This window comes from Ursus americanus, chromosome 25, assembly GCF_024610735.1.
Source record: "Ursus americanus isolate L20-20 chromosome 25, mUrsAme1.1.p, whole genome shotgun sequence".
Taxonomy (NCBI): domain Eukaryota; kingdom Metazoa; phylum Chordata; class Mammalia; order Carnivora; family Ursidae; genus Ursus; species Ursus americanus.
In genome coordinates, this window is record NC_142151.1 from 26,630,889 (window position 1) to 26,653,002 (window position 22,114).

Sequence of the window (22,114 nt, forward strand, 5' to 3'; positions counted from 1 at the left end):
CCAGAGAAGAAAGGGGTATAGAGTTGATTCTCAACCAGATAATATATTTCTAGAACATGAGTTGAGACATTTTCCTCAGCCATAAATTCAGGATAGGGAGGTGGGGCAAACAATACGTAGGGAGTTGTGAGTACAGATACCCCACTTTGGCTAAGGGATTTGAGGATCAGGGGAAACACTCTACATCCTATTGGTTTGTCTTGAATGGAAGGCTGCTCAGTTAGAAGGATTAAAGGAGGATTTCTTTTTCTTGTGGTGCTCTGTGGTGGAAGAGACTCTTTTTTGGCCTCCAGTGACCCTGAATGGGGTTAGCTGAGTCCATGGTATACCCAGTGGCCTGTTTACAGTTGGCAGGGCTCCTTTTTACTCTTTGAGGGACAAATTTCCAGTGCTTTTTCTCTTTTCGTGGACTCTAACAGTGAGGTTGGAGACGGGAGGGAGGCGTGAGTGGAAACTGTCTCCTTGGTACTCACTTAATTCTGAGCAGATTTGGAGCTCTGTCTGCTCAAGTTGGGGTCTCTTTCAAGAGCAGTTTTCAGAGAATACAAATCTTTCTTTAAATACTTCAAAAATGTTATAATTTGGGGGGCTTACCACCTTAAAAAGTTTTAAGAATATTGGATCATTCTATAATAGCATATAGCTCAGAACACGTTTTGTGTTAGTGTGGAAAGAATGTGGCTGGCATTCGGCACTTCACTGAACCAGGGCATATTATTTATTAGCTGCATTCCTTGATTTTTCACAGAATGTTACATCTTCATATAAATCATAAATCTGAATTATATTACTATAAAGCCTAACAACAGTGTTCCCTAGAATAGCATGGTAATAATTTTTGTAAGAAAAAACAAGTAGCAACAAAAATCGTTTCCATGCTAGGAACAGAAAATAAAGATAATAACAAAACAAACTTCCAGAATATATGAAGTCATTATGACTAAAAATCATGTATTACACAGTATTTTATATTTTTTATTTTATTATAATAATTGGTGTTCCTTGTCTTCCCCACAGGCATGTTACAAAAAGAAATGAAGTCTCTTCTCAACTCTGTTATTTTTAACTTCAGAAATGTGAAATGTTGATGTCTTAGAGTTTAGAGATAAGAAAGCTGCAAAAAATGAGTTTTCTGTATCTTTTGGGAAACAGTATTTGTGAGTGAAATTTGCAAGGCAGATAAAGTACACACTCTGTGGGTAAGAATTAGTAAGTGGTAATGGAGTAGTCACATAATAGAGTGTGGGGTCCTGAAACAGTTGGTGGAGGTGGACGGCAGCGCTGTAAGGGAGGGAAATCGAAGTTTACATACAGAGTGTTGACAGGGACGCTCCACATTTTGCAGATTCTCTTTCCCTGAAACAAAAGCAAAACTTTGTTTTTGGATAGCATTTCTCAGATTTCAGAACTCATTTCTTCCTTTCAGAAAACCGAAGAATGGGAGAAAGATAAGACTGAAGCAGACATGGAAGAGTATGTATGGAACAATAGCTCCTCTGAAAAAAATATCCTGGAAACACTTCTGCAAATGAAGGCCGCTGAGAAAAATCTGGAAGTAAACAAAGAAGAGCTCCTTGGTACAAAAGAAGTTGAAGAGTACAAAAAGTCTGTTGTTAGTCTTAAGAACGAGGGGGACAATGAAAATACCCTTTCTCGGTACAAAGAATCAGTGAAGAAACTATTAAATCTAATGTGATTTATTTAGAAAAATAGGCTTGATTTGTTAATTTTATGATTTATCTATAATCATCTCATTTTATAGAAATTTGAAAATGCTAAAAAAATACCATGTTTTCACCTGTTTCAGATTTTTTAAAATTACTTTCAGATGTAGAGTTTAGTGATTCATCAGTTGCATATAACACCCAGTGCTCATTCCATCAATTGCCATCCTTAATGCTCATCACCTCGTTACCTCATCCCCCCACCACCTTCCCTTCAGCAACCCTCAGTTTGTTTCCTAGAGTTCAGTGTCTCTTATGGTTTGCCTGCCTGTCAATTTTCATCTTATTTCATTTTTCCTTTCCTTCCCTTATGTTCACCTGTTTTGTTTTTTAAATTCCACATATGAATGAAATCATATGGTATTTGTCTTTCTCTGACTTATATCACTTAGCATAATACTCTCTAGTTCCATCCATGTTGTTGCAAATGGCAAGATTTTATTCTTTTTGAATAAAATTATTATTATTATATATATATATACGCCACATCTTTATCCATTTGTCAGTGGACATCTGGGCTCTTTCCCTGTTTTGGCTATTGTGGACATTGCTGCTATAAACATTGGGGTGCAGTTGCCCCTTCGGATCACTATGTTTGTATCCTTTGGATAAATGCCCAGTAGTGCAATGCTGGGTCATAGGGTAGCTCTATTTTTAACTTTTGAGGAACCTCCATGCTGTTTTCCAGAGCAACTGCACCAATTTGCGTTCCCACCAACAGTGTAAGAGTTTTCCCTTTTCTCCACATCTTCGCCAACATCTGTTGTTTCCTGACTTGTTAATTTTAGCCATTCTGACTGGTGTGAGGTGGTATCTCATTGTGGTTTTGATTCATATTTCCCTAATGCTGTGTCTGTTGACCATTTGTATGTGTTCTTTGGAGTAGTGTCTGTTCATGTCTTCTGCCTATTACTTGACTGGATTTTTTGGTTTTTGGGTGTTGTTTAATAAGTTCTTTATAGATTTTGGATACTAGCCCTTTATCTGATAAGACATTTGCAAATGTATTTTCCCATTCCATAGGTTACTTTTTAGTTTTGTTGACTGTTTCCTTTGCTGTGCAAAAGTTTTTTATCTTGATGAAGTCCCAATAGTACATTTTTGCTTTTGTTTCCCTTGTCTTTGGAGACTGTCTACCAAGAAGTTGCTGCAGCTAAGGTCAGAGAGGTTGCTGCCTGTATTTCCTCTAGGATTTTGATGGATTGCTATATCACATTTAGGTCTTTCATCCATTTTGAGTCTGTTTTTGTGTATGGTGTAAGAAAATGGTCCAGTTTCATTCTTTGCATATGGCTGTCCAATTTTCCCAACACCACTTGTTGAGGAGACTGTCTTTTTTCCACTGGATATTCTTTTGTATCCTGCTTTGTAGAAGATCAGTTGACCATAGATTTGAGGGTCCATTCCTGGTTTCTCTATTCTGTTCCATTGTTGTGTGTGTCTGTTTTCGTGTCAATACCATACTTCTTGATAATTACAGCTTTGTGATACAGCTTGAAGTCCGGAATTGTGATGCGTCCAGCTTTGGTTTTCTTTTTTCAGAATTACTTGGGTATTCGGAGTCTTTTCTGGTTCCATACAAATTTTAGGATTGTTTGTTCCAGTTTGTGAAAAATGTTGATGGTATTTTGATAGGGATTGCATTGAATGTGTAGCTTGCTCTAGGTAGCGTAGACATTTTAACAATATTTGTTCTTCCAATCCATAATCATGGAATGTTTTTCCATTTCTTTGTGTCTTCCTTAATTTCTTTCATAAGTGCTCCATCATTTTCAGAGTACAGATCCTTTACCTCTTTGGTTAGGTTTCTTCCTAGGTATCTTCTGGGTTTTGGTGCAGTTGTAAATGGGGCCGATTCCTTGATTTCTCTTTCTTCGGCTTCATTGTTAGTGTATGGAAATGTGACTGACTTCTGTGCATTTATTTCATATCCTGCAACTTTGCTGAACTCCTGTACCAGTTCTAGCAACTTTTGGGTGGAGTCTTTTGGGTTTTCTACGTAGAGTATCATGTCTGCGAAGAGTGGAAGCTTGACTTCTTCCTTGCCAATTTGGATGCCTTTTTTTCTTTTTGTTGTCTGATTGCTGAGGCTAGGACCTAGTACATGTTGAACAATAGTGGTGAGAGTGGAAATCCCTGTCATGTTCCAGACCTTAGGGTAAAAGCTCTCAGTTTTTCCTCATTGAGGATGATATTTGCTGTGGGTTTTTTGTATATGGCTTTTATGATATTGAGGTTTGTTCCCTGTGTCTCTACACTGCAGAGAGTTTTTATCAAGAAAGGATGTTGTACTTTGTCAAATGCTTTTTCTGCATCTATTGAGAGGATCATGTGGTTCTTGCCCTTTCTTTCATTAACGTGGTGTATCACATTGATTGATTTGCGGATGTTGAACCACCCTTGCAGCCCAGGAATAAATCCCACTTGGTTGTGGTGAATAATCCTTTAATTTCTGTTGGATCCTATTGGCTATTTTGGTGATATTTTTTGCATCCATGTTCATCAGAGATACTGGTCTATAATTCTCCTTTTTGGTGGGGTCTTTGTCTGGTTTGGGGTTCGAGGTAATGCTGGCCTCATAGAATGAGTTGGGAAGTTTCCCTTCCATTTCTCTTTTTTGAAACAGTTTCAGAAAAATAGTATTAATTCTTCTTTAAATGTTTGGTAGAATTCCCCCAGGAGCCATCAGCCCTGGACTCTTGTTTGTTGGGAGATTTTTGATTACTGATTCAATTTCTTTGCTGGTTATGGTTCTATTCAGGTTTTCTATTTCTTCCTGTTTCAGTTTTGGTAGTTTATATGTTTCTAGGAATGCATCCATTTCTTCCAGATTACCTGATTTGTTGGCATATAATTGCTCATAATATTCTCTTATAATTGTTTTTATTTCTTCAGTGTTGGTTGTGATCTCTCCTTTTTCATTCATGATTCTATTTATTTTGGTCCCTTCTCTTTTCTTTTTGATAAGTCTGTTAGAGCCTCCGTTTTTTACTGCATCTCAGTAATAGCATTTTTAATTTTGGCCTGATTGCATTTTAGTTCTTTTATTTCTACAGTAAGGGATTCTCTAGTATCTTCTATGCTTTTTCTCAAGTCCAGCTAGTATCTTTTGTTTTAAGTTCTAGTTCAGACGTCTTACTTATAATCCATATTGATTAAATTCCTGCAGAGAGTGCTACCTCCTGTTCTTTTCTTTTGTGGTAAGTTTCTCCATCTCATTATTCTGTCCAGAAAATAATAGAAGAAAGAGAGAAAAGACAGCAATACTTCCCAAAAGTGGCCACTTTTCTGTTTGTAGCATTGCAGCATTTCTTTTATCAGATCTCCAGTTGATATTGCAAGTGTTCAGAATGATTTGATAACTATCTAGCTGAATTCCAGGGACAAGACAAACATGGGGTCCTCTGCTCCTCTGCCATGTTAACTCCAGCAGCCACATCACACTTAAAGTATTTTTTCATATTAATGCATCATAACAATGATTATTCAACAGTTTTCTTATTTGTACAGTGTGGCAGTAGAACTAATTAGAAGATCTGTGTGATTCCTTCTGGTTTGAAAGTGTTTTTATTTTCCTTCTGTCATCACTTAAATATTCACATATATACATATATTGTTATTTTGTCTCATATTTCTTTCCCTACAAATTAGCATCTATTGGTTGCTTTTGAATACAGATCTTCCTCAACTTATGATGTCCCAACAAATCCATTTTGAGATGAAAATATTGTAAGTTGAAAATGCATTTAGTACACCTAAACTACCAAACATCATAGCTTAGCCCAGCCTGCCTTAAATGTGCTTGAAACATTTAACAGTACCCTGCGGTGGGGCAGAGTCATCGAACACAAAGCCTATTTTATAATGAAGTGTTGAATATCTCATATAATTTATTGAATACTATACTGAAGGTGAAAGAATGGTTTTATGGGTACAAAGGGTTCAAGTGGTTGTCAGTATACCAGTTGTTTACCCTTGTGATCGCATGGCTGGCTAGGAGCTTTGGTTGCCGCTGCCCAGCATCATGACAAAGTATCATCACATATTACTAGCCTGGGAAAAGATCAAAATTCAAAATTTGAAGTGTGGTTTCTACAGAATGTGTTACTGCTTTCACACCATTGTGAAGTCGAAAAATCGTTAAGTTTTGAGTCATATTAAGTCGGGACCAGCTGTAATGACTTTATTATTTGGGAAGCTAGGCTCAGAACCCAGTCCCCTGAATATAGTTCAGTGCTTTTTTACATAACTGCTATCTACCCAATGCATTTTTCACATATGCCAATTCTGATTAGAAAAAGGTTTTTGGAAGTATTTTCTAGCCGGGAAAGTTTGCTCCATTCTTCTCTTTTGGGCTCACTTTATGTTAATTCAACTCTGTTTAGCATCCTCCTTTATGTTTTCTGGGGGTCTTTTCTCCAAGCCCAAGCTTGAAGAAAAGTGGAAATGGAGATTAGCCGGTATTCATCTCTCTAGATTCCCCAAGTTAGAGCTTCCACAGCTCAGAAAAGAGATGAGGTGTAAGGACCTTGAAATTAATTGGAGTAAATGACAAGAACTGCCCTGTGAAGTATTCCATTCAATTTAGCTGTCAGTAGTTCAGTATTTTAAAGTATATTTGTTATTTCTTACCTCTTCCAAAGTTGTGATTAAGTTAAATTAAAATAGGGGAATTATTGAGTTTGTTATTTGTCTAAGACTTATTTTGCCTAACAGAATTAGAGAACATAAATGAAAGCCAGAAAGTATTTGAAAACAATTACCCAAAGGATTTATTTGAAATGAAGATACGATTTGGTATTAGCAAGGCCAAGAATGTGTATGTTCTTAAGTATGATAATATGACTTGATTGCAAAAAGAGATACATTGTAATCCACTGCATGGAAATAGTAAATGAAAAGCAAAGTTAAGTAACTTTTAGATCAGGTTTAAAGCAGACTTTAAATGTATTAAAATGGTATATTTCTTAGAGATTCGTGAAGTTTAGGGAAATTCAGATGCAGAAACAGGATTGAGGAAGGGAACATTTTAAAAACAGTTTGAGGAGAAGTGATCATTTGGGAACATGTAAAGAGGTGGTAGACTAGGGTCGTCCGTCCTGTAGTAATAATACAATGCAGATGAAAGCAGAGGAGGTAACGATGTGTAATAAAGAATCTGACCTGGCCCAAAGAGAGGTCTGGCCTTTGCCTGCAGCTTCTAGGAGGTCATCTAAGTCACACCTTGTAGGAATATCTTTGTTTAGGGTGAGAGCCAGTCACAATGGATTTTAGGGTGGGGCTGGCCACACCTGACAGTCTCAGCCATGCCAGAAAAACCACATGATTTAGAGCAAGGGGTTTTGAGTCACCTGGGATCAGTCCACCTGGCAGCTGAGATAACTACCCAGGTAATCACTCGGTCATACCCATGTAGTAGCGCCTCTATAAAAACTTTGAACGCTGAAGTTCAGGCAGGTTTCCCTCATTGGCAATACTAGGCATATTATCATACATTGGTACAAGAAAAGTAACACGTCTTGCCTCTAGGGGGAGAAGAAACCAGAAGCTATGACTTTGGAAGAGACTTCATCCTATGTGCTTCTTCCCTTGGCTGATTTTAATTCATATCCTTTCTCTGTGATAAACCATACCATGAGTATAACAGCTTTCCTTGAGTTTTGTGAATTATTCTAGTGAATAATCAAACTTGAGGGTGGTTTTAAGAGAGACCTCCCCACTCCAAATTTATACTTGGTGTCTCGTAGAGCACTGTACCCTCTAGCCTTTGCAATTTGCCTATCTCCAGGCAACTGACCTGAAGACAGGCTGTAGCACTGACACCTAATGGCAAACTCCTAGAGCTGTAAGATTAATACAGAACTGCCTCAAATGGAAAGCAGTTGCTATCATTGTAATTCTAGCAATAATTAAACAGCACTGTTTATCATTAATCAGATCTTTATCCTTTAAACTATTAATATTAATTGAACCAATATATACAATGAACATGATATTTATCCTTATAACGAGTGTAAGGGATATTTGCTGCATTGATACACATTCCCTGCTGACGTCAGACTCTTAAAGTTACATAACTCAGAAGTTGCTTAAACACGTAGGCAACTAAGAAATAGGACAAATCTGTTTCCTTAATTGTGGCTTGCTTTAGTTCTTTCTTTGCATATATTCTTCCCAACATTGGTAAGTATTTCATAATACTGGACAGTTACAGACTTTTTAAAAGAGGTCTGGCTAGTTACAATGTTGGAAAGATTTCAGTATCATGGTTACTTCGCAATTGAGTGTAACAATCTTGGCCTTGGTTGTTGACTGGGCCTTGAGAATCTTTGATTGTTTCTTAAGGAAGTTTTAAATTCTATTCAGATCTCTTTTGGTCCTTGTGGCTTCCAGGAAGGACATGGTTTCTAGGCTCAGCAATTTTTTTTTTTTTAAGATTTATTTTATTTATTTGACAGAGAGACAGCCAGCGAGAGAGGGAACAGAAGCAGGGGGAGTGGGAGAGGAAGAAGCAGGCTCCCAGCAGAAGAGCCTGACGTGGGGCTCGATCCCAGAGTGCCGGGATCACTCCCTGAGCCAAAGGCCGACGCTTAACAACTGAGCCACCCAGGCGCCCAAAGGCTCGGCAATTTTTGCTTCCTGGCTGACTCTGGTCTGGTTGCATCTAAGTCTGTCCTCAGTTTATCTGATGGTCACAGGTAGTGGCTGAAGAAGAGGAGTATGAGTTTGTTTTCTTACAAAGGTAAATATGTTTTCTCAAATTATGGTCATTTCTATAAAAATACCAATTTTAGGAAATGAGCAAATTCTGAGAAATCCCAAGGAAGAAAAACCTTTCTCTAGCAGCCCTGGTTTTTTGGGAAACCTTTAAACAACTTGTTTATATTTTAAAGAAAAATAATCTTTTAAAAGACTGTACAGATAATTTTTAAAGGCTGCTTCTTGAATTATTTATTTAAATATAATTTTAGGGTAATTTAAATCTTTATATCCTCCCTACATAGTACAGGCTTTTTTTCCCTAATGAATTAGGAAAGAAATTGATATAATTTATGATATTTAATATCATGACTAGCAAATAAGGGTAAATTGATGAAGTTTTTAAATTCAGACTTTTATTTGTGGCTAATATTCCACTCATAGAGATTTTGTATATTTCTTTCTTATATTAGACAAAGAAACAGACATTTTTTTCCCCACACAGTGTCAACACTAGGGAAAGAAACAAATACCTCTTAAGCCACTGGACAGTTTGTTTTAACCTAAGAGAGAACAGAACTATTTTGTTAATCCTGTAATAGGATTTCCTCTTAATCTATTCTTCATGCTTATTGGCTGTCTTTTAATATCTGTCCTCATATTTAAAAAGAGTTTCAAGGATTAGATTAAGGGTCTAAAGTTTAAAATCACTGGAGACTTAATTGAATTAAAGTGTCTGCACTTCAGGGTGGGGGCGTAGATCTGGTGTAAGATTTGGACAGAGCTCAAATACGTACAGCTAATATTTGCACCTGGGAAAATAATGCATACACATGAGGAATGGGAACTGAAACTCCCAAGGTTTATTCAACAGAGATCAACACAAAACTCAAAGATTCCAGTACCAAAGTTATTTGAAGGCATGTCAGCTTTCAAAAATGAAGACGGTTTAGGATTAAGAATTAATCAATTGAAAGTTAAAACTGTATAAAAACAGGCAGCCGTTTGCACATGGGTTAGTAACTGTAATAACAGCGCTCTTCTGTCCAAACCACTAAAAGATTTTATTAACATACATGACAATAATTTGACCTTGACAGGAGACAAATATTATGTTATGGTGTTTTCCTCTCTCTATCTTTTTTCCATGCTTTTTGGGACAATGGAAGCTTTTAATCTAACAGTGATTTCAAGCATGAACGTTTGAACCAGATTACCTATTAAGTCCTGCCTTCACTGTTTATTAGCTCTGTGACTTTAGGCAAGATATTTAGCCTCTCTTCTCATTTTCTCATCTATAAAATGTGATAATATTTCAAAAAATAAAAATAATGAAAAAAGGCAGTTAAGTTTATCAAGCATTTGGCCTTTTTTGAGAGACCGGTAGAAGTGGACATCCTGTGCAATTATTTTTTTTAACCAAACTGCCCTTGTCTTAAGGAAACTAAAAATGATCCTCTTGGAAGTTTACAGTCTCTCTGTAACTTTTAAGAGTTCCCCTTTAGAGTGCTAAATTTTTTAATTTGCCTGGATTCTGACTTTCTCTGTCCCAACTTATACTGGCCCTGCTGCTTTCTACAGTATCCAGATGCCAGGATGATTATACAACAGCAAAGGAAGACGACAGAGGTACAGAGGGCTACCGGAGCCAGCCACATCTTTGAAGTCATAGATGCCCCATCAGGGGTCATGTCTCCCTTCTCAGATGTGTGGTTTCTGCTGTTGGACCCCTTGGTTTTGTTTAGTAATTGCTTGCTACTGTTGAGTCGGGATGGAATAGGCCTATGAACAAGTTTTGTGTCTATGGGAACAAAGAAAGGAGAAATAGTCTTGTTATCTGGATTATTGATGAAATCAGTGCTGTGTGAGACCATATTTACATCTGTGATAATAGAGTCATTCAGGGAAATGAATCTTGCCCAAGAATCTGTGGTTAATTCCCTGGAATACCTGGTATCGTCTGTGTTGACAACCAGATCTTGATGTGTGGTTATTGATGGCGCCTCTGTGGATGGCAGCATTTGGTTTATCACAGTGGTTTGTTGTTTATCTAAATGCATAGCTTTTAAAATCCGTAGTCTGTCCCATGTGTTAGATGAAGAACGGGTATTTAGATATGTGGGAGGTGATTGTTCAAAAACCAGCAAATCTGGATCTATACCTGAAAGATAAATAAGGCATCATTCATTTTATTTTTTATTTCAAGGAGAGAACGTCAAAGCACTGTTTGGAGAGGTCTCGGGTTTGGCACTGAGTTAGTGAACTAAGCTTAAGTTCAGGTTCTACTGTTGCATACTCCTGAAAGGCTTAGAAACATACTGGCCACATTTGAATTTATCTTAACTTTCTAGAACACTTTGCATTATAAACAAGTTTGGCTACTTCATGGAGGATTCTTTTTGTCTGCCAGGGCTTTTGGGTAACAATAGCCAATGTTAGTGTAAGAACTGCAAAAAAACTAACCATTTGAGATATATAGCATTTTAAAATGAAGTTTTAAAAAAATAGGGCCTGAGAAGTGTAAGTGTATTCAAAATCAGGAGCAAAGCCCTCCGTCTCCTCCCTTCCCAGTCCCTGAGGGTCCTGACTTTGTCTTCAGTATTTTCTCTCTTGTAAAGGAACTCCTTTCCCTCTGACTTCAGACAATGTGCAAATATTGCTCTGCCTGCAAAGGGAAAGGAAAAAAAACCTCTCCACAGCTTTTCAGTTGTCTCTTCTATCAGTTTCTGTATCTCTCTATTTCTCCCTCTAGACATACCCACATCCATTTCCTTTCTTTGTTGTTTGCCTTCTGCCATCTTGTTCCATCCTCGCTATTCTGTCAGAATTATGCTTCTGAGGTAATCAGTAGTTTCCATATTTCCTGATCAGCCTCATTGCTTTGACTTCTCTTTTATCATCAATACTGCTAACCATCCTTTCCTTAAAATTCTCCTCCCGTGACTCCCGGGAGCGCAGTCTCTCTTGGCACTTTACCTCAGACTGCCTGCTTCTCGTTTTTTTTCTTTAGTTGGTTCTCTCTTTGGTCCTAACTGGTTGTGTGCTTTCCACAATCCTTAGTCCTTTGTCTTCTGCTGAATTTTCTCTTCATCTCATCCCTTCACCACACACACACACGAGCATCCTCATCAACTGTCACCACTAGATCGGTGGCACTAAAATCCATATCACCAGTTACTTCCTCTTTCTTGGTCTCTGGTCTCATTTCTCCTGTGCTCTACTGAAGGTTCCCACCTGGACATTCATGTCATCACTGAACATTCCCAAAGCCAACATCATTTTGTGTGGCTCTCTGTCTCTTTCAGTGACCGCACCAATATTCCATCACCCATGCTGGAATCTCTACGTACTGCAGAGCAATCTTGGACGCCTCTCTCTTCTTTTCCTTCATCTAAAAAGTAACTAGGTCCTATCCAGTTCCCTCCCAAATGTGCTGGTAATCATCCCTCCTCTTCATTGCAGTTATGGTTACCTTCTCCAGATCTAATGCCTCCCTGACTAGATACTCTAATTTGCATCCTGCATATAACTTTGCTAGACTAAAGACAACCACACTCATGACTTTAATGATGGCGTTTTCTCATTAAATGCCTTTGCTGGTTCTCTGTTGCTGACAAAGTCAAACCAAAACACTACTCTGTCCAAAGCCCTTTTGAAACCTGGCCTACCCTATCGTACCCAGATTTTCATTGCAACCTCAACTGTGACCCTTTGGTAGCCGGACCTGTTTTCTTTCTTTCCCGTCGTATGATACAGAACTCCTTATCTTGCCTGTGCCTGGCCTCTTCCACGAAGCTGCCTCTGAATTTAGCTTTCTTTAAGTCTCCTTTTGAGTACTTGTGCTTGAGACAGTATCACGCATTTTTGTATTCAGTTACATGTTCTGCGCTAATCGTGAGACTTCTCACATCAACTAGATTGTAAGAGACTCGAGGGCAGAGACATGGCTGCCTCTTCGGCAGTGCTGCTCCCAGCCTGCATTAGGTGTTCAGTAAGTACAAATCAGTGACAAAATTTATCGCCTTTGTATTTTGATGGCAAAAAGCTATTCTTTCATATTTACCAATTTGCACCCTGAGTTTATGTACATGGGCAAAGGACACTTAAATGTGTACTTATCTGAAATAAAATATACCAGTTATCTTGGGACCATTGCTATGCTAATGTATGTTAGTAAGTGCATTTCCTTGTCCTTGACATGCATTTAGTAGAATCCTTGTATGCAGTCGTCCATGGACCTCAAAACTGACATTAAGCATTTTCTTTATTCCTGGTAGCATCCTTAGCCCCTGCAGTAGAAATGCCTATTTTGACTCTTGCTGGGGGCTCCTGGAATAAATGTAATGCTTAAGCTCTTCTTCACATACGATTTGTTATCATCTAGAATGAACTCATCATTGCTGAGCATGCCAAACTAAACGGAATTTACTTTTAGTTTTCTGCCCTGGATGCCCAAAACTTTTCCAGATAGAGATCGCTGGAAAATAATGATTGATACATGGTTGTTGCCCGCCAGTTTCTAGGTTATATACATCTCTACTAGAGCATTACCAACATTCTTCAACATACATACAAAATACATAAATCATTACCTTCTGTTACGTTGTATAAAATGGCACTGGTTCCAGGCTCTAATACGCAGCTCTCCAGCGTTGGGCAGTGAATATGGAGGCAGTTGACATTGTCATGAATAGGATCATGGTAGAAGACAGCCACGTTACAGGAAACTGAAAGGAAAAGCACATCTGCAGTTGGTTTTGGTTTCTCCCAGCTGGATGAGCTCTGACTAACTTACATTTCTTTCAAGAACATTGGATTAACAGCAATATATCGCAGGGCTATGTTCAGACATCTTATAGAACATTGTGAACTACAGTAACTGTTTCTATGAATATGGAAAATGCTTTTTATAAGAAACTATCTAACCTTTCACACACTCCATTCCATACAGGATTACCTGGGATCATTTTCCAATCCCAGTATTTTATGTTCATGAAAAGTTCAATTGGCTACAGAAGCCCCTGGGGATTTATACATATCAGATTTCTAGTTGCAGTGCCCTCTCAGAATGCTAAGGCACTGGAGTTCACCAGAGAAAGAAATAATGAAAATAAAGCGACAGATGTTGTAACAAAAGAGGGAGTCATGGGAAGGCAAAAACTGCAATTACTGGGAGAGGCCCAGATGGTGGAAAGGCAGCAGGCCAGGTGAACACTACCCTGACCCTGATTATAGGGGAGCACTAGCCCCACGTTGCAAATCACACGTCCTACGAAATCCTGTTCAGTGTCCTTTATTTTATTTTATTTTATTTTTTAAGATTTTATTTATTTGACAGAGAGAGACACAGCAAGAGAGGGAACACAAGCAGGGGGAGTGGGAGAGGGAGGAGCAGGCTTCTCGCTGAGCAGGAAGCCCGATGCAGGGCTCGATCCCAGGACCCTGGGATCACGACCTGAGCCCAAGGCAGACGCTCAGACTGAGCCACCCTGAGCCACCCAGGCACCCCATGTTCAGTGTCCTTTAAAGAGGAAGAGTCTACTGACAAGGATATGAGCATTTGGAATTCTAATGGGTAGGGGTACATCACTTACGCTATCTCCCTTCTACCAAATAAGTTTGCTCCATACAATGTATCCTGTTATTTCTGGAAAACCTTATGTGTGATTTGTTGAGTGCCAGTCTTTAGTCTGTCCTACCTAAAGTGCAAAACAGATTTTCCCCCTGCTGCCATGTAGGAGGAACCATGCGCTGGGAAGTATCCATTGACCAAAGTTATCAACTTCTTTAATAAAATAAGAAGACAGAGGGATAGCACACAATGACCAGACCTCAGAGTATGCCTGAAGCTGTTGTGGAATTGCAGTTGGCCAAACCTCTGCGGCTTCTGTGTAAGGTTAACTGTGGGGAGCTGCATCTCCCCCATTACTTCTGGGGAGTCCAGGAGGATAAAGAAGAGGGCAGAATTCAATTCATTGCTAATACATTTTAGATTACAAATGCATTCCCTGAAGACTGGGCTGCCACGTTCAAGGAAAAGGACTAAAAAATATTCAAATTTAGACATCTAAATTTTTGATAAGAAAGTAGTTGATGTAAAGAGAATAATTTTAAAAGATGTTTTATATTCCTCTTTGTGTACACTTTAGAGTTCCAGCCCTGAACAGGTTAGCTATTGCAGGACTGTGGCTTTTTAAAGTTCTGGCTTCCAGCTAAAAACAGAGACGTGTGTTCGTGCCCTTTCTTCTGGAGGAAGAAAACCACAACTTGGAAGCTACAGGGGCTCTAAAATCATGGAATTCTACTAGAAGCTTATCGTATCCCTCTGGAAGTCCAGAAGACAAAGTTTCCCTACGATGGACAGTCAGGTAAATTGATGCCATGGGAAAATGCTGAAAGGTATCCCCCCTTAACCACCTTCCCTCAAGGCTTATGGGAGTTAAAAGCATCTCTCAGGTGAAAATCTGGATTGGCAACCTTTTCTAAAAGATTTCCCTTTAGGGGTGTCTGGGTGGCTCAGTCGGTTAAGCCTCTGCCTTCAGCTCAGGTCATGATCCCGGGGTCCTGAGATTGAGCCCCACATCAGGCTCCCTGCTCAACCGGGAGTCTGCTTCTCCCTCTCCCTCTGCTGCTTCCCCTGCTTGTACTCTCTTGTTCTCTCTCTCTCTCTCTCTCTCTCAAATAAATAAATGATTTTTAAAAATATTTCCCTTTAAAAAATTAATTGCTCTCTTGTGTGCCTGACTAACTTTTGAGGGCTTAGCCTGGGACAGCTTCTCACACTGGTCGGTTTATACCCTCCGGTAGCCTCAATCTGCATCCCAGAAATCTTCCATGCATACTTGGATAAGAGGCACTGGCAATTAATAAGTCGGTATCAAACCATGGAAAGAAAGTGTGGAAGAATCAAGAGAATTATTTTAAAGTGTTGTGTTGCTTTTGCTGTTTCTTTCCAAGTAGCTTTAAAATCTTGGAAAAATGAAAAACAAATGAAAGAAGTCTTTAGACAATTGTAACTGGAAATTCTGCAATAATGAAATGTTTTCCTCATTATAAACGTTGATCATATTACATGGGTGATGTTTAACTCTGATTGTGGATTTCAGACCAAAAAATCGGAATATTTAAAATATATATTTCTTTTCTTTCTTTTTGCTATTTGACATATATCTACCTATGTCTTTCAAAACATCAATCATAGTCTAAATTCCTGCTCAGTGCAACCCATATTTGCTCAACACAAGCAAGCACATTTAAAAAATTTGAAATACTGATATCACCAAAAGAACTTTGAAAAGGAAATTATTATAAATATTTTTGAAATCATATATGCCATATTTGAGGGCTATGGAAATATTGTTAGTTAACCCTCAAGGAAACATTTTCATTTAGCACTTTAGTGAAGAGAAGAAGATTTTGTGTTACCTGTAGGTTCCATGGCATTCTGGGTGGTTACCAGATTTGTAAACTGAGCCAGCACTGACCCAGATGGGCAAAGTCAGTCCTCAGTCTCTCTCCCACCCTCCCCCGTCCCCACATCTCTCCCTCATCTTCCCTAGTTCTGTTCATCTGTTTGTTCCCTGGAACCTCTGCCTAGGGCTCCTTACTTAGGTCTTCATTTTATAAGTTTCTCTGGATTTTTGCGCAGGCATATCATTAATACTTACCATCCTTCCTAAGGCAGCAGCTCCTGCCGCATTTCTGGCCGGTGCTTTCCGAATAATACTTCAGGAACTGAGCTCCCAGCTTCTGAGACTCCTCCAGGTCAATCAGAAGCCCTGGAAAGCGACGGATCCAACAGTCTCTGTAAAAAATGGTGGGTGAGCAGAGTGAGTCTGACGTCCACCCCATGCTTAGGAGCAGTATCAAGGCTGTTGCCACCACCGCCACATGCATTTCCCTGTACAAAGACTGGGCAAGAAGTCTGAGTTCCAGACAGACGCTGAAGCTGATCATCGGGGTTCAGGACAGTTTCTGGAACTTCGAGGCTGTTGCTAAGGGACTCTCCTGGAGAGTCACCTTCTAGAAAAATGAAGCCATTCTTTGACTGCATATCGATTTTTCTTTTGTTTCTTCCCAGCTAAGCCCTAGGTGAACATTTGACTTTCTGACGTTAATTTTGAACATTTTCCAGGCCATTCTGATACTCTGTTCCTTACCCTCTTGAAGACGTGGATTCTCCCCTCTGTTTTTCTTCTTTTTCTGAAAGTGAATGGTCACAGACACCTCTTACTAAGTAAATATAAAGACAAGTGGAAACCCTAGCTAAGAGTCTTTCTGAGAAAAACAATAATTTAGTCACGATGTCAGATAAAGGAAGGATCCATTTCACCAGAAACAAGGGGACTGCTGTATGGTTTTAAAGGAACCTGTGACTGCAGATTTTTTTTTTAATTATTGGGGATTTTTTTCCTTATGAATTTAAGTTCTAGTATTTACATAAACCAGAAAACCAGTTTGTGCACTGGTTTAAATTCTTTGTTTTTACTAAACAAAATAACAACAACAAAACCTTGAAAGTAAATGAAAACTGAAAATGAAAAAAAAAGTTAAATTTTAATTTTGCAGTGATTTTGAAAACATTGAATGTGGATATGTGGATCCTGGTCACTTCTTGGAGCCAGGCATTCCCCCCCCCCCCCATAAGGCCAGCCACAAGCTCTCTTCAAAAAGAGCAAATGAAAATCATTACAGTGAAAATTGTGAAGAAATTCAAAATGGGGGCCATCTAATCTGTTTTCTGAGATTCATGTATGAAGTTATAAAGGATACTTCTTTTTGAAGCATATACAAAAAGGCATAGTATCTCTGATTGAAGCAGAAATAGTTGCTAAGAAACGTGTATTAGGGAAATGATGAAATGGTTTTAAATTTCTGAATATTAATAAAATCACTTCAATTGCGATGCCAAAACATTTGAAAAGATACTAAAGAGGGCAAAAATGGCCTCTCACTTTTGTGAAGATTGCAGTTTCCATATCCATGATGATGATGTCCAAGATTACAAATTAGTTCAAAGCACGAAATTGTTGCTTTTTTGTATCCATTTTTATACCAAGCATAAGTGAAAGTCAGCTTTTGGCATAAAGTATGGCTGAACTGCTCTTTTCAAACAAAAAAAAAAATGAAGCTTTTTCTATCCTGTGATCTGGGGTCTTTCATACCTTTTGCATAATGCCTCATTCACTTACTTGACACAAAAATGTTAACATTCTTTGAATTTTCATTTCTCCACCTGTTTCGCGATACTAGCCTATCACATATCCTTTGATTTTTAGGAATATGTGATTTAATCAATAAGAAAAAGAAAATATTCAAAAGGCTGAATAACTTTAAGAACAAAACATTTTACTTTCTCCTAAGCAAAAATTATAACATGGATTAACTCCTAACCTTGCATAAGCCGCATAAAATAAACTAAAAATGGTAAATATGTTATTCTATTGAACTTCTCATAGAAAGCAAGTTTCAGTTGCTTAGCTGCAAATAATCAGACTGTTCTATCTGTTCCAATGGGAAAGGGAAGAGAGGTTTCCTAATGGCAAAGCAAGCAACAGGTGAGGAACAAAAGATTACTCCCAGTTTCTCCATGAGGTTGCATAGATATTGTGATTAGTTCATGCCCTGGGGACATAAACCAGAAAGTCAGCTTTCTAACCTTCTAACCTCTGTGTCTTTCAATCACATTAAATGCAGTTTCTTTCGTGTGATATATAATTCCTTGAAGTTCTCACGTATCCTGCAGGGATAATGGAACAACCCACAATTGCTTAATCCTTTTGCTGTCAAATGGTGTTCAAGTAAAGATCAAAGTTGTATTTTAAAGAATCTCCAAGTTCCAGTGTAAAAGCATGCTTTAAAATTTTAAAAACAATTTTTTTGGTGATTGCATAAACATTCAGTCTGGAAACCAGGGACTTCTTGGAGCCAAGTATTTTGAAAAGGAGAGATAGAAACTGGACTGCAGGGGCAGAGGGAGGAATCCACAATGGGCTGAGATATGTGGCCCAGAAACCTCTAGTCTCAAAACTTGTCATGTGAGATGAAATTGCAGAAACAAGAAAGCAATTCTAACTCTGAATAAAAAATTACTATGTAGCCTTTGTATAGATTTTATCAACTACTCAGAACCGTTACACTATTGCAATGCAGTGATTTATTGTACTTCTTTCCAACTGGGTGCTCTTGAGAGGGGTTCAAAAATTGGATTCTTACCTTAAAACCTTTCTTCTCTTCCGAGAGCCTATTCAGTTGCTCTAGTGTGGGAATCAGAATTCTTATAAGTGTCCCAGGTGATTTACTAAGATTTTTGGAAAACACTGACTGCAAAAAAAATGAAGTTTTGCTTACATGAAGATGCTCAATCTGAATTAAATATGAGCCATTTTTATTTTATTTTTTTAAAGATTTATTTATTTGAGAGAGAGTGTACACATGGGGGGGTCGAAAGAGAGGAAAAGGAAAAACAGACTCCCCACTGAGCGGGGAGCCTGATGGGAATGGTGGTGTAGAGTGGAGGGGACTCGCTCTCCTGTCCCTACCCAGAGATCGTGACCTGAGCTGAAGCCAAAAGATGGATGTTCAGCCCACTGAGAGCCACCCAGGCACCGCTGAGCCATTTTTAAGGAACTGTGCTACTTAAAACTCATTTAAATTGTCCCATATGCTTTTGTGAAAGGAAAAGATTTCAGTTTTGCTTGTTAAAAAAGAAAAATATTTTTTCTTAAAATGTTTTGCTTTTTATTAAATTGATATATATTTCACTTTAAAAATCTGAACTATACAGAGAAGTACAAAAAGAAAAACTGTAGTCTTATAGTCTTAACACTTTCGTTAACATCCTTCTAGACATCTCTATTAAAAAATAGATACATATATACCATTTTACATAAATGGATTCATACTGTTCCGGAAACTGTTTTTTAAAGATTTATTTATTTATTTTAGAGACAGGGGACACAGTGGGGAGGGGCAGAGGGAGAGGGAGAGAGAATCTTAAGCAGACTCCACACTGAGCATGGAGCTCACTCAGGGTTCGATCCTACAACCCCGAGATCACGACCTGACCTGAAACCAAGTCTGATGCTTAACTGACTGTGCCACCCAGATGCCCCTCCAGAAACTGTTTTTTAAGAATCTGGTGTAAAATCATATTTTTCAGGGTTTCTAAAGAAAGATTACATGTGTATCCAAAGTTGTAATGGCACTACGGTATTTCATTCCACACGTGTGCCAAAATTTACCCTGCACTTCAGCTTCCTCAGCTGTAAAACGGAATAAAAAATAATACTGTAATCCACGAAAAACACTGACAATAGTGCCTGGCATATAATAAACATTCAATAAATGTTAGCTACTATTACTGTTATACATTATGTTTTCCAATTTTTTATTATTAAAAGCAATGCTGTGATAAACATTTTGTACTTAATTTTTTTTTCATTCTTGGTCATAAGGTGTATTTTCCATAAATTCTTCAAGAAACAGCCGGTGTCTGACTCTTACTGTAGTCTTTTGTAAAAAGATCATAATAACATAAAGTGTCTGAAGTGAGTCATAGCACCACAAAGGCCAATCTTTATTATTCATTGTTCAGTCAATAACAGATCTATAAAATTATACCACCAGTTATATATAAGCAATATTTTCATAAGGCTTAGAAATAATATTCTAGATCTTTTGTAAATGAGTTTATATTGCTTTAACTTTGCATTTCTAGCTGAACAGAAAACTTACTGTGTGAGTTATAGGAATGATTAGATCTTTTAAGATACTTCCAATCCTAAATGACATTATTATCATATCAGGGCCAAAAAGCTTACAGGTTCAGTGCCCAGTATTGTCAGACTAACACCCCAGATTCTCTGCCCAAGCTAATCTTACTCTGATAATATCACTGGGCGTGAATTACCTTTCTGATGTGCATCACTCTTTGAGTGTGGTTTTTTGGGTCTGTTTGGAAGGCAAGAAAATACCAGTCTGAGGCATATCTCTGACGTTTGGAAACAAAAGCATCCATTGGTGAAAGATTCTAAAAGGACAGAGAAGAGACTAAGAGCCTGTTCTTCTTGGCTGACCACTGAATCTGGCATTGTCTCCGTCCCAAGTCCAAGCCTCTTTGATGGAGGATGTGCACCCCAGCAAAATTCCCCAGCTGAAGGCCTAATACTGGAGGTGGCACTTTACCTTCCCAAAGAGGTTGCTAAATGCATGGTCACTCCCCACTAAGAACCTTAGAATGTCTTGACTGCACCCTTATTGAGAACAGAAGTATGAGAAATTGGTTGAGAATGGAGTTTTATCAGTAATGATTTAAAGGCCAAGTGAAACAAGGCAAAAAGCTAAAAGTTGTTCACAGAATTAAAAAAAAAAAAATAGATCCATCCTTGTCTCCGTCACTTTTTTTAGGGAGGCCAGAATCTGCTAGAATTTTTTTCTATATTTTTAAAATTTTAGTTCCCTATTCATGGTGTTTTATAAAGAAAATGATGGAGGACAACACCTCACTATGAGGCAGCTAAGTTACATGGTGAGAAGCACAAATTAACCAAAATGGTGCCGAAAGGATTTCATGCTTTACCAATAACGACTTTCTTCTCTGGTTTTTAACTCTTTCCCCTTCCTAAGGTAAAATGTTAATTAGCGTTGTAGGAGGTATCTTGTTTCAAAAGGCGGAAATGTAAATATGAAGGTGGCATTTAACAACTTGTCATTCAAGAAGACAGCTGAAGCTTGTAATAATACAAACAAAGCCCAAATACATCTTCTCCCCAAGTTGAGGACTATTATAAAAGAATCTTGGTCCGGGAAAATTTTCAATGGTTTTTTGTAGGATAAGGTGCCTGCTCTCTCCCAATCCTTATCTCTCCATCTACCCAAAGCTAACCTAACAGTATCGCCCTCACCCCCTTCTAAGATTAATTCATATCTCATGAGCGACACGAGGCCCTCATTATTGGGGGTGAGTTTTCTATGCACTTCTTTGCAACGTTCAGTGAGAGAAGACCGGGAAGAAGTGATCCCTCCTTAAGTAGTCCTCAGATGGCCGGGGGGGGGGGGGGGATGGGCAGGGGAACATAGGGTGGCAAGAAAATCCACCTCCATAGGCCAGTATGACCAAACGCTTCCAGACCTTCTGCCCAAAGGATCACGTTCTGTCATGGCTAGCCCAACCAAATTGAAATAGGAAAAGCAATGGCTGTTAGAAGAGATTTAAAAAGAAGTCACGTGTCCTAACTTAAACTGAGTTGCACTACTGTCTTTCTTTTAATAGCATAAAAAGGATCAACGGGCCCCAGCAGCAAATACAAGCTCCTCTGCTTCCCGACCCTTTTCGTCTGCTGTACCGTGCAACCCAGTGAGCCCTGCAGAACCTGCTGCCGTCTGCCTGGACCTTCTTTCTGCAAGATGGCTCCTACACAATGACCATGGCGAAGAATCAGCTCTAGGTGTCACCTGCGTGTGCAGAGACGGCCCTTGTGCCTCAGCCCCCCGGGGACACTACGCCGGATTGGGTTAGATGGGCGATCTAAGATGTGATGTCATTTTGACTCGCCGGACCCCAGACTCCCCTCATTCCGATTCCCGCCCCCCCACGCCTGTTTCTTCTTTTTTGTCTCTTCCCGCTGGTAAAGCAGCGTGGAAGAAAGAGCGGACTCTGGCTTCCCCTCGCCTCCGGTCCCCCCCCGCCC

General features: G+C 38.8%; 2 protein-coding genes across 6 annotated transcripts in view; one reads left to right on the top strand and one right to left on the bottom strand.

The window, feature by feature from the left end:
• MRPS35 (mitochondrial ribosomal protein S35) overlaps nucleotides 1–12,572 on the top strand; it is a 57,756-nt gene extending 45,184 nt beyond the window's left edge. For 4 of the 5 annotated variants that reach the window (XM_087855726.1, XM_045811754.2, XM_087855727.1 and 1 more), the window contains one exon: nucleotides 1,427–12,572. In XM_087855726.1, the coding sequence (XP_087711852.1) occupies nucleotides 1,427–1,696 (270 nt within the window). In that variant the 3' untranslated portion in view covers nucleotides 1,697–12,572. The remainder of the gene's footprint in view (nucleotides 1–1,426) is intronic. The other variant, XR_015721661.1, reaches the window with a different exon arrangement.
• Nucleotides 9,911–16,319, bottom strand: MANSC4 (MANSC domain containing 4). Its single transcript, XM_045811851.2, has 3 exons — nucleotides 16,091–16,319; nucleotides 13,016–13,150; nucleotides 9,911–10,584 (listed from the first exon to the last, which is right to left on the bottom strand). The coding sequence occupies exons 1-3, from the start codon at nucleotides 16,317–16,319 to the stop codon at nucleotides 9,911–9,913; spliced, it is 1,038 nt and encodes a 345-aa protein (XP_045667807.2).
• Nucleotides 16,320–22,114: the final 5,795 nt, after the last annotated feature.

Bases quoted from the DNA above. Each gene is read 5' to 3' on its own strand.
- MANSC4 (XM_045811851.2), bottom strand. From the start codon at position 16,319: ATGCATGTGGCGGTGGTGGCAACAGCCTTGATACTGCTCCTAAGCATG. The intron at 13,151-16,090 runs GTAAGTATTAAT...TTTTCCTTTCAG, and splicing joins CTGCTGCCTTAGGAAGGATG to TTTCCTGTAACGTGGCTGTC. The intron at 10,585-13,015 runs GTAATGATTTAT...TTTATCTTTCAG, and splicing joins TTTATACAACGTAACAGAAG to GTATAGATCCAGATTTGCTG.